Source organism: Bos mutus, chromosome 4, assembly GCF_027580195.1.
Source record: "Bos mutus isolate GX-2022 chromosome 4, NWIPB_WYAK_1.1, whole genome shotgun sequence".
NCBI classification, from domain to species: domain Eukaryota; kingdom Metazoa; phylum Chordata; class Mammalia; order Artiodactyla; family Bovidae; genus Bos; species Bos mutus.
In genome coordinates, this window is record NC_091620.1 from 75,494,772 (window position 1) to 75,507,084 (window position 12,313).

Here is a 12,313-nt window from a genome sequence, read left to right on the forward strand (position 1 = left end):
TTTCCTTACCCATTTGGCATCCATTTAACTCAGAGTTTAAGTGTTAGGTAGAGAAAAATCAAGCTTAATAGATAAAATGATTGAAGGAGTTTGTAGTATTTAGGAGTGACGTTTTGTTTGTAGGTGTTATTTCTGTTACATGATTCTGGTGATGGTTGTCACCTTGCAAGTATTTTGTTGGATGATCCACTCCTAGCTTAGTAATTGGTTGACAGACACTTCTGTTTAAAAAACTTCTAAATAAAACTTAAATAACCAAATTGATGACTTTTGGAATGGTTGTTTTTATAATTATTAGACATACCTAGAATTTTAAAGGTAATTTCATATTGTAAGAAATTATTGTTTTGGCATGTAAATATTTTTGTTTTAATGTTCTCACTGACTCACAAGTGTTTCTCTTTATTTAGGAAGCTGAACAAGCAAGAACAGACTACTTCATTAGGACACTCTTACTTGAATTTCAAAATGTAAGTATTTTCCATTTAGAGATAGTTTCTAAGAATATGTACCCTAAAGAGACGATATGTGTAAACAGTATACTATCTTATCTTACATTAGTTAAGGAGATGTATTTTTTGTTGTTGTTGTTATGTAGTGTAACAAAGAAGAAAATCAGATGTAATATTTTATTATCTTAAGCCTTATATTTAAAGTAATATAAACTTTAACTCACTTAGAATCTTTCCCTAAGTTAAATTTACACTATGGAATAATTGGTTTCTTTGCTGTAGATATTTTTCCTCTATTGCAATAAACAGATTAGGTTATTATTTACATAATTATTACCCACTTTTACTAGTTTACAATGTTTTAGAAAGCGACAAACCACCATTAAAGCTAGTCTTCGGACTTCTGTGGTGGTCCAGTGGTTAAGAATTTGTCTGCCTGTGCAAGGGATCCCTGGTCCCAGAAGATCCCATGTGCCTTGAGGAAACTAAGCCCATGTGCCACGACTACTGAGCCTACTTGTCTAGAGCCTGTGCTCTGCAACAAGAGAAGCTACCACAATGAGAAGCTGTTGAACAACAACGAAGAGTAGCCCCCATTTACCACAACTATGGCACCCAACTCCAGTACTCTTGCCTGGAAAATCCCATGGACGGAGGAGCCTGGTAGGCTGCAGTCCATGGGGTTGCTAAGAGTCGGACACGACTGAGCGACTTCACTTTCACTTTTCACTTTCATGCATTGGAGAAGGAAATGGCACCCCACTCCAGTGTTCTTGCCTGGAGAATCCCAGGGACCGGGGAGCCTGGTGGGCTGCCGTCTATGGGATCGCACAGAGTCGGACACGACTAAAGCGACTTAGCAGCAGCAGAGAAAGCCTGTGTGCAGCAATGAAGACACAGTGCATTCAAAAATTAAAAAAAAAAAAAAAAAGCTAAGTCTTCATTTAGATATATCTTGTTTTCACTTGAGGCCTGTGACTTCAACAGAACTATATAAAATGAAGTTTCTTCAGGAATGAATAAAAAATCTGATGGATATGAGAGAAGGCCTATCAGTTCTTCCTCAGTCTTAAATTTAAATCACTTTAAAGTAAATAACCAAAATAAATAAGTAAAAAATAAAGTAAATAAGCTTGGCCATAAAGCTTACCATTTCTTCTCCAACCAGTGCATTTATAAACATACTTAATTCCTTCCTGATGATAAGTAGACATGGTTCCAGTAGTTGTAGCAACCCTTCTCCCGACTAATCATTTCCCTTTAGTTGACTCAATTATTATCACTTTGGTTGCTATTTTTTAATCTGTACTAATAATAATAGGTACTTTATGGAATTTCAGTAGTATATCAGGCATTTCAGTCCTCCTAACTTGTATAGTGGTAGATACTGTTTTCTCCATTGCCCACTGATGAAGATAGAGTCTTTGAGAAATTAGGTAACTTACCTAAAGTTATTCAGTAAATGACAGAAGTAGAATTTGAATACAGTTTTGCCTGAATGCCAAGCAGTGCTTTTTCTGCTTAACACCTAGAATAGCCATTCTTCAGGTTCTTAAAAATTACAGAAGTTTCCAAAGAGCTCTTGTTTATGTGGGTTATATCTTTTATTATTTACTATATTTGAAATGAAAACTGAGTTTTTTTTTTTTTAATACACAAGCAGACATTGCACAAGCTCTCAAAGTGATGACATCATCTTAAGTCTTGTAGCCTTGAGAAGACTGCTGTACACTGATGAGAGAATGAGAGTGGAAATGGCAAATAACACCTTAGTATTATTATAGCGTGAAATAACGTGAAAGCTATTTCACAAACCCCTTGAAAGGGTAGGGAGATGGATGGCAGCCTGCACCATAATTTGAGTAGGTTTGGGTTCGGAAATTTTCATTTCTAATTTTCTTTTTCATTTAAATAGTCTACTAGCCTTCTAACTGTAATGGATTCTAAAACAATGCTTATGGTATATTGCTTATCCATTTACTACTGTAGATTAACTATATAGTATTCTGGTTAAAGTGCAGGTTTTGGAAGTAAGACTGCCTGCTTTCAGACCCCATACTGTCATTTGCTATGAAACATTACGCAGGTTATTCTTTCTGTCTCAATTTCCTTACCTATAAAATTAGGATAGTACTAACAGTACCTTCCCCATCGTATTACATGCAGGATTAAGAAAAGGTATGTGATAAATGTAGGCTATCTTTTTTTTTTAACAAAGTGCTGAATATGACATACATATCTTAGAAATGGCAGCAAAGTGAAATGTGCAGCTTTTCTGTGTGGTTTAAAATTTGTAACTGTATTTTCATATGATTGAATTTCTGTTATTCTTCAAGGAATCTCGTAGGCTATATCAGTTTCATTATGTGAACTGGCCAGACCATGATGTTCCTTCATCATTTGATTCTATTCTGGACATGATAAGCTTAATGAGGAAATACCAGGAACATGAAGATGTGCCTATTTGTATTCATTGCAGGTACAAAAGAATTTTCTAAATATTTAATTAAATATTTTTCAGTATAGATGGCATTATAATGTGGGTAATGTATAGCATTTTGAAACATAAGTTTGGAATTTCATTAGATTGGTCATTATATGGGTTTCTAAATAGTAAAAGTGACTTGAATCCTGAGGCAGTTTTCCTTCTCTTAATTTTTTATTTTACATTAGATCCTTCCAAAAGACTTAAAATCATAGTACTTATTTCATAAAATAGCAATTTATTTTTTAAGTGACTTATACCTGTATTCACATTTGTTATAAAAAGTAAATGAAATTTTTTGGACTCAGAGGTTAATTAACTCAGGTTAATTCAATAGTTAAAAGATATTAGTGGAGTTATATTTAAAATGGATAGCCAACAGGGGCCTACTCTATAGCACAGGGAACTCTGCTCCATGTTATGTGGCAGCATGGATGGGAGGGGAGTTTGGGGAAGAACAGATGGCTGAGTCTCTTTGCTTTCCACCTGAAACTGTCACCTCATTGTTAATTGACTCGAATATAAAAAATAAAAAGTTAAAAAAAAACATTAGTGGTGATGGAGCACCAAAGATAGTTTACTTAGCCAGTTGGTTGGATTGTAATGCCTGTATTAGTGAAGTGAAAGAGCTACTTTTTCTTTATGAACCAGAAAGGTGACCTCCTGATGTAGACGTGGGAATCAGTTAGCAACCTGCTTAATTAAAATGATTTTTCTTTAGTTCGTCTGTGATTAGCTGAGTCTAAGTAGTTAACTGGTTTAAAAGAGAAGGGTCTGTTTAATTGTAGAATTATAAGATAAATTGCTTTGGCTTGACTTCTTTACACGTTAACTGAAATTATTTCCTGTTGTATTCATATTGTCCAGCCAATGTATATAGGTCATAAACCCAATTTGATGTGAAGATTTTCTTTTAATAAAATAAAGTTGATCATTTAATGTTTTTGAACAACCAAAATATTATGTTAACTGTAATGTTTCATTGATATAGTCTCTGTCTTTGTAATATCACACTTTTAACCACCAAGTTTTACATATATATCATTTAGCTCTAGTAAACTCTTAACACTAAAATTTTATAAGTGTTTTGATGTGTGGAATTGACAAATAAATCAGTGATTTAAAATTAATATTATTGATGTCTATTGTTAAGAGCTTTTTAGAAAACCATACTAAATTGCTTATAATGTACTGTATCATGGATTCTTAGATTACATGATATTTCTAAGTTTCAAAATACATATTAAAGTGCTGCCCAAATTTTTTTCCGCCTAAAATTATTAAAGATGTCAGTAACATCTTTTTACTCATAGTGATTTCCAGCCTTTGGGTGCATTTGCCTCCCTCTAGCTGAAAACCAGTTACTTCAAAGTATTTTTGTCATGTTTTAAAATAACTAACTTTGATATTTTATTTTACATTCTTTAGGTTCTGTTCTTCAGAAGATTAGAAAGCATTAGTGGCCTTTCTTTAGTGTAACTGCTCATGTTCAAACCAGTTTCTAGGGCTTGTTAATCTTCACCTTTCCTGTACCTTTTGCAGATTGAAATGATATAGATTTCTTCCTCTACCAGAGCTATCTAGAACATAGTATAAATTTATCTCTGCAAGGTGTTTTGTTAGCTAGACAAGGTTTCACAAGGTAGACAGACTTTCAGAGTGAAGGCTTCTAGGTATTACTCTTGCAAGTTCCTTAAATTAAAGGAAAACAATATATAAATCATAATGTTAAGGATCTTTGCCCTGCACACATCTTAAGTTGTAGTTTACTTACTAAGTAAGTAGAATTTTATCAGCTTTCTTAAATGATTTTTTGCTTCTGAGTATTAACATATTTATCCACATTTATCTTATAGTTCTTTTATTACAAAAATCAAATTGTTTTTTCAAATTTTATATCCATAGTGCAGGCTGTGGAAGAACAGGTGCCATTTGTGCCATAGATTATACGTGGAATTTACTAAAAGCTGGGGTAAGAATTTTTATATAGTGTTATATCTAATTCATCTGTTATGATTTTTAAACTTATGACTAATTGCAGTAAATTATACCATATGTTTTGTTATACATGTTACTACTTTTTTAGAAGTAGCTTTGCTATGTAAGAGATAAAGGCAGTGAAAGGTATAAATGATGCATATTAGCTTGAGGGTAATACACTGGGCAGCAAAATAAACATATTGTCACTCATTTGTTCTGAATGAATTTATACCTACATTAGACATGTACGCTCTGCATTGACTTTTCCAAATACTGCACCTCTGTTGCCTTTTATATTTATCTATGTATAAATATAATCAATTCAGTGAATATTTATGTCTAACTGGAAACATTATATAGTATAGGGTTAAGAATGCTGACTGGAGCTAGACCTCCAAGGTTAAAATTCTTGGCTCTGTCATTTACTAGTTGTGGGATCTTGGTCGAATTACTTGATCTCATTGTACCATAATTTCTTTATTTGGAAGTGGGAATCATAACATTAATAATTGAAGAATTAACTAAGTTCTTAAGAAACTTGTAAAGTTCATCACTACTATGTGGCAGGTAGCAAGTGTTCCATTTACTGTTAGTTTTTATTATAATCCTTGTTATTATTGTTGCTACTACTTCTGTTTCCAAGAAATTGGTTTTGATACCATGGAGGATATAAAGAAATAGCCTTCATTACAGATTTAAAAAGCATAAGTCTCCTTATTATATGTAGATTTGGTTTATTTGCTGGTTCTATAGTACATTCATTTTCTAAGAATTAGGAAGTTTTATTCTTCATAGCTTTATAGTTTCTATGAATATGTCAATCTGTTATATAAAATATGAACAATAAAATATTTATTTTCTTTTCCTTCTTCCTTTTATTCATTTTCCTTTTTTTTCTCTGCCTTTCCATTTTGTACTTTTGCATAAGGAATATTTAAATTTTCAATAGTTTTTCAAAAAGCCTGCTGTTAAATTTTATTTTTGTATTCCCCCATTCTAATCATTTCCTGATACTCATATGAAATGAATAAAATTTAAGTGGCTTTATAACACATTTTAACATAAAAATCAGGGATTAAAATCTGGGCGGGAAGCATTTGGATGAATACAAGCAGGCAAACATCTTGTCATTTCAGAAGGGTTGTGTATCTTGAATATAGTCCCCATTTGATTGAGTTTAACATAACAAATATACTCTTAAGGCTTAGGTTAGGAATTGATATAAAAATATTTTGATATATGTCAAGACTCCTAAGCAGTGAACCTAGAAATCACATTTTAACTTTTCTATCTCTTTTATCTCTCCAAAATATTCTTGCTGATGACCAAGTTCTAATAATTCTGCCTCAGCAATATGTCTCAAATCCATTGGTTTTTCTTTTTGGAATGCTTCAGTAAACCTCCACCAGTTTCTTCCCTTTTCACTCTTTTATTTTCCCTGCTACAAAAGTTACCCAGATATTAGATCTGCTCATGTCTATATTTCTGCTCATGTCTACAATTGCCTATTGTAGTAGTTAAAATACCAGGTGTAGAAACTAATTCTGTAGGATTCACAATCAGTCTCCAGAGATGTAGCTGTCTTAACTGGTCCTTATAGAGACAGCCAAGAAAACACTAGCCTATAGAATGAATTCAAACTCTATCATGTTTGTGTTCTGACAAGTAGCCTTATCTTTTCTCTTTTGAACAGCTCTCCTTCTTTCAGTCTTTTAGTCGGTTTTATCTACATCAAACTTCTCTATTCCCCAAATAGATTATACATTCTATCTGCCATGTTTGTGTATATTTCTTTAATTTTTCACTCACATACCAATCAGTGTTGGTCACAGCATATTTACTCCAACTGTACTGCAACCATACGTTGGCTGGACATTTATCTGTCTCCGTATCTGGCTCACTAACTTGACTGCTGAGAGTCAAGATTAGTTCTTGGCTCTAGACAGTCACTGATACATGATAGGTAGTGCTTAATAAATGTTTTTAGTTATCCAGCTATATATAACGTCTGTATGAAAAGTTGAGCACTGTTACACTGTTTTTCTGAATGGTTGTCCAGAGTTCATGTATTAAATTCTTTGTTTTAGAAAATACCAGAAGAATTTAATGTTTTTAACTTAATACAAGAAATGAGAACACAGAGGCATTCTGCAGTACAAACTAAGGTATGTTTTTCTGTTTCACTTTATGAAGTGTATTTTTATAATTGCCTTCACTTTTTAATGTCTTTTCCCTTGTTTATCACTTCATCTCCTTAATAGGAGCAATATGAGCTTGTTCATAGAGCTATCGCCCAACTGTTTGAAAAACAGCTACAACTGTATGAAATTCATGGCACCCAGAAAATTACTGATGGAGTGGTAGGTGTTCTTTGCATATTAATTTTAGAAAATTTACTTTTTACCAAGATGTGACATTTAGCTTTTTAATTTTCATCCTGTGTTTTATCTAATAATAAATATCTGTTAGTTATTAGTTTTATTTGTTATTTTTAAATTCCTTTTCTTCTCCCTAGTTCAATCTCTCCTGTGATGAATAATTTAATGACTCTAATAAAAGTTAAATAATATTCTAAATAAAATATATTTATGAATTTAGATCTTTAAAATTATATAATTCAATATCATTTCAAGTATAGATTACTTTTAACAAATTAACTGCATTTTTGTCTCCCCTTCCATCCAACCAAAGTAAGTCTAAGTTGATTCTTCATGAATTTTATTTTGGTTTTGGTCATCATGATATACAGTTTTGTCATTACTTTGTATGTGCTTTTTAATTAAGTAGAATTATAAGACCACGATTACGTCCCTTTGGGGCTTTAGTTGTCATTTTAGTGTTAAAAGATTTTATTGACAAAAGTACTGTTTTCTCACAGTGCTCTCTTTCTGCCTTTTAAAAAAAGTACTCCTTTTACTTTCTCTCTATAATTATTCTATCCTTGAAGGTATTGGGCTATTTTTTGGAGTGTTTTTGGATAAATTTCTTTACATCTTTATTATTGAACCTAAGTTAACTGTCACTTGATAAACTAATTTAGCTCCAATAACTTAAATAAAATGAAGATATTACTGGCAACATTTATAACCTTTGTTTTAATTTTTTTCCCCTTTTATGTGGTTTTGGCAATTTCCGAGACTATTTGTTTGAAATATCTTGGTGTTATGAGAGATTAGTTAACCAAATGCATATTACCTCAATGTGTGAAGTAATATTGACCCATGGATTTCGGGGATAGTGTATTTCCTTTATTAGACATGTGATAGTTTCAGATTTTTAAGATTGATATATGTGACCTTATTATTATTTCCTTCATCAACAAAGGAATCATTGTGCAACTATGCCTCATATATTATCACATCTGTTTTATCTTTAGTTTAATTAAAGCCTGTTATAGCCTGTGCTCAACATAGCCAAATATTTTATAATATAGAGTAGAATGTCTGTATATTACTGCGTATAATTTTACCTAACTTGAGACTCCTTTAAATTTACAAAAACTAAGTAGGCTACATTCTTCTTTAAACTTTATTTGAAAAATATTTTTGTTTTTTTCCGTAAATGCAATATTAATTTCAAGGTTAAAGTTTTTGAATTTCAGAGTTCCTTATTCCTAGAAACAAAAATATTTTTAATGTATAGAAATTATTTACATTAATTTTTGTTGAGATATAATTAACATGTAGCATTACTTTCAGGTGTACACCACTGTGATTCAACATTTGCATATATTGTGAAATTATCACTATAATAAGTCTAGTTAATATCCATCATCATACATAGTTAACAGAATTTTTTTCTTGTGGTTAGAACTGTTAATATGTATTCTCTTATGTGCTAAGTCATTTTAGTCGTGTCTGACTCTGTGTGACCCTTTGGATTGTAGCCTGCTAGGCTCCTCTATCCATGGGATTCTCCAGGCAAGAATACTGGAGTGGCTTGCCATGCCCTTCTCCAGAGGATCTTTCTGTCCCAGGGTGAACCCATGTCTCTTATGTCTCCTGCACTGGCAGGCAGATACTTTACTACTGGCACCACCTGGGAAGCCCATTTACTCTTAGGAACCTTCAAATATAAAATACAGTATTATTAATTATAGTCACCAAACTGTATATTATATCCCGTGACTGACTTACAAGAGGAAATTTGCAAACTTTGACCCTGTTTCACTCACTTTGGGTCTACCACTGACACCACCTCTGTTTTCTGTATCTTTGGGTTTGGTTTTTTGTTTTCTTTTTCCACATATGAGATCATACGCTATTTGTCTTTTCTCTGACTTAATTCACTTGGTATAATGCCCTCAAGTTCCATTCATGTTGTTGCAAATGGCAAGATTTCATTCTTTTTTAAGACCAAATGATATTCCATTTGTGTGTGTGTGTATGTGTGTATCTTCAACTTAGTGTTTTGTTTTCTTCAGATAAATATACGGAAGGAAGTGCAGTTGCTGGATCATATGGTAGTTCTATTCTTAATTTTTTGAGGAACCTCTGTGCTGTTTTATATAATGGCTGCATCAGTTTGCATTCCCACCAACAGTACACAAAGGTTCCCTTTTGTTTTTTCCTTGTCTTTTTGATAATTGCCATTTTGACAGGTATGAGGTCTTAGTATGGTTTTGATTTTCATCTTCCTTAAGATTAGTGATGTTGAGCACCTTTTCACATACCTGTTGGCCATCCTCGTGTCTTCTTTGGAAAAAATATCTTTTCAAATCTTCCCCCATTTTTTAATTGACTTGTTTATGGGTTTTTTTTTTTTTTGCTACAGTGTTATGTGAGTTCCTTAAATTTTTTAAGGTATTAACCCCTTATCAGATACATGGTTTGCAAATATTGTTTCCCATTTGGTAGGTCGCCTTTTCATTTTCCTGATTGTTTGCTTTGCTATCCAGAAGCTTTTTAGTTTGATATAATCCCACTTGCTTAACTTTGCTTTTGTTGCCTTTGCTAGGAAAAAAAAATACAGTGTTCAGTGTTGTATTTTTTCAAGCTTTTAACTGTATTTAAGTTATCTCCAGAAAATATGTGATAAATATTGCTTTATTTTCATCTTTGTTTTTCTCATTACCTGATTTTTCTTTAGATTTTATTCCTGAAATTAAACTTCCTTTTTACTATCCTGAACTCCACATTACAAGTATAATTTTGTTATAGTTTCTGCCTAGTAGCTCAAAGGTTTACAAATCCCCAAGGAATACAAGAAAAATCATACATAATATGAGATTAGGTGAAATAACATACAATAGAAATAGTAGTTATTTCAGTCCTAGTCTCTCATCTCATTGCCTGGTTATATAGGAGACACATACTACATGCTTGCAACTTTAACGTCTGTTAAAGCTGGCAGGGTGACTGCTGAATTTGCCATTGAACAGGTGGGTTTTCCTATTTTGCAAGAGGGAAAAATAATTTTCTATAGAATCCATTCTAAGAAAGCTTTGCCAAAGGTTGTATACCATAATGTCTGGAACTATATTTTTCAGTGGATGAATGGATAAAAAACTGGAAAGACAAGTGGATAGACGATAAGATAGCTTATCATTTTAGATAATTTTTTAATGTTTTCCTCTTAAGAAATCTTGTTTTCTAGGTACTTTAAAATATAAATGACCTGTTTTTTAAACATGTTTATATATGGTTGGAAGCCACAAATCCCAGTCGGAGAAATGTGGGATCTAAAAAATTGGGGGAAATTATCTTAGAATTGTATGATGAGTAAAATGATTTGAAATATATTACTTATGTTTTTGAACCTATGCTCTGAGAAATAATCATAAATCTCCATTTATTATATCTCTAACTACTTAATATGGAAGTTGAGGAATTAAAAAAAAAACTTAAAGCTCTATGTTCTGGAATTATTTTTGTAGAGATTTTAGTTTGAAATGCTAGCCAACAATATGACTCTTTAATAAATAGTATTTGTTAGAGATACTTAAAACTACAACTAAAATCACTTCCAAGAGTAGGAGATCTAAAGAGAAAGTTTATTTTCAGATTCAGTAGCATGGACTTGGGATATAGAAATACCTCAGTAAGCAAGTATCTCTAAGGTGTGCACACATGCCTTTTTTCTTGTATGTAAAAGCTACTACCATCAGTTGATGCCAGAATTTTCGGTTTTAGGATTATTGAGTAACAACAGTGTTGTTAACAATTATTGTTAATTTGTGTTATGATCCTTGTTATGTTTATGTTGTACATTTTAGGAGTGATATTATTGAATTCTGAATTTTTTCCTCACATTTTTTTTAAGCACCTTGTTTTAGTATTTATTTTGTCCTGCACCTGATAATACATCCTTGCTGCTGCTGCTAAGTCACTTCAGTCGTGTCCGACTCTGTGCGACCCCAGAGATGGCAGCCCATTAGGCTTCCCCTTCCTGGGATTCTCCAGGCAAGAACACTGAAGTGGGTTGCCATTTCCTTCTCCAATACATCCTTAGTTCAGTTCAGTTCAGTCGCTCAGTCATGTCCAACTCTTTGCGACCCCATGGACTGCAGCACGCCAGGCCTCCCTGTCCATCACCAGCTCCCGGAGTTTACTCAAACTCATGTCTATCAAGTTGGTGATGCCATCCAACCATCTCATCCTATGTTGTCCCCTTCTCCTGCCTTCAATCTTTCCCAGCATCAGAGTCTTTCCAGTGAGTTGGTTCTTCTCATCAGGTGGCCAAAGTATTGGAGTTTCAGCTTCAGCATCAGTCCTTCCAATTCAAGACTGATTTCCTTTAGGATGGACTGGTTGGATCTCCTTCAGTCAAAGGGACTCTCAAGAGTCTTCTCCAACACCACAGTTCAAAAGCATCAATTGTTTAGCACTCAGCTTTCTTTATAACCCAACTCTCACATCCATACATGACTTACTGGAAAAACCATAGCCTTGACTAGACAGACCTTTGTTGGCAAAGTAATATCTTTGCTTTTTAATACACTGTCTATGTTGGTCATAGCTTTTGTTCCAAGGAGCAAGCGTCTTTTAATTTCATGGCTGCAGTGATTTTGGAGCCCAAAAAAGTAAAGTCTCTCACTGTTTCCACTGTCTCCCCATCTATTTGCCATGAAACAATGGGACTGAATGCCATGATCTTGGTTTTCTGAATGTTGAATTTTAAGCCAACTTTTTCACTCTCCTCTTTCAGTTTCATCAAGAGGCTCTTTAGTTTTTCTATTTCTGCCATAAGAGTGGTGTCATCCTTAAGTATTTATTAGGTTTGAATTTTTTTTTTTTTGTGGCCCTTGATAGTTCTGTTATGTGGAAATATTAATACATAAAATAACTTTAGTGAAATGGGTGAAGGTGGTCAGAAGTTTTTTAAAAAGTAATTTTAGTAATCTCTGTTTGAAACAAACAATACACTAGAACCTAATCTCTGGTAGATTCTTTAATTT

The 12,313-nt window shown here is 33.0% G+C and overlaps 1 protein-coding gene across 3 annotated transcripts in view; it reads left to right on the forward strand.

Moving 5' to 3' along the window:
* The window catches only part of PTPN12 (protein tyrosine phosphatase non-receptor type 12), a 90,855-nt gene that overhangs the window by 61,120 nt on the left and 17,422 nt on the right, over positions 1-12,313 (forward strand). For all 3 annotated transcript variants that reach the window (XM_005895257.2, XM_070369670.1, XM_070369672.1), the window contains 5 exons: positions 411-470; positions 2,789-2,931; positions 4,843-4,909; positions 7,005-7,082; positions 7,179-7,277. In XM_005895257.2, the coding sequence (XP_005895319.1) occupies positions 411-470; positions 2,789-2,931; positions 4,843-4,909; positions 7,005-7,082; positions 7,179-7,277 (447 nt within the window). The remainder of the gene's footprint in view (positions 1-410; positions 471-2,788; positions 2,932-4,842; positions 4,910-7,004; positions 7,083-7,178; positions 7,278-12,313) is intronic.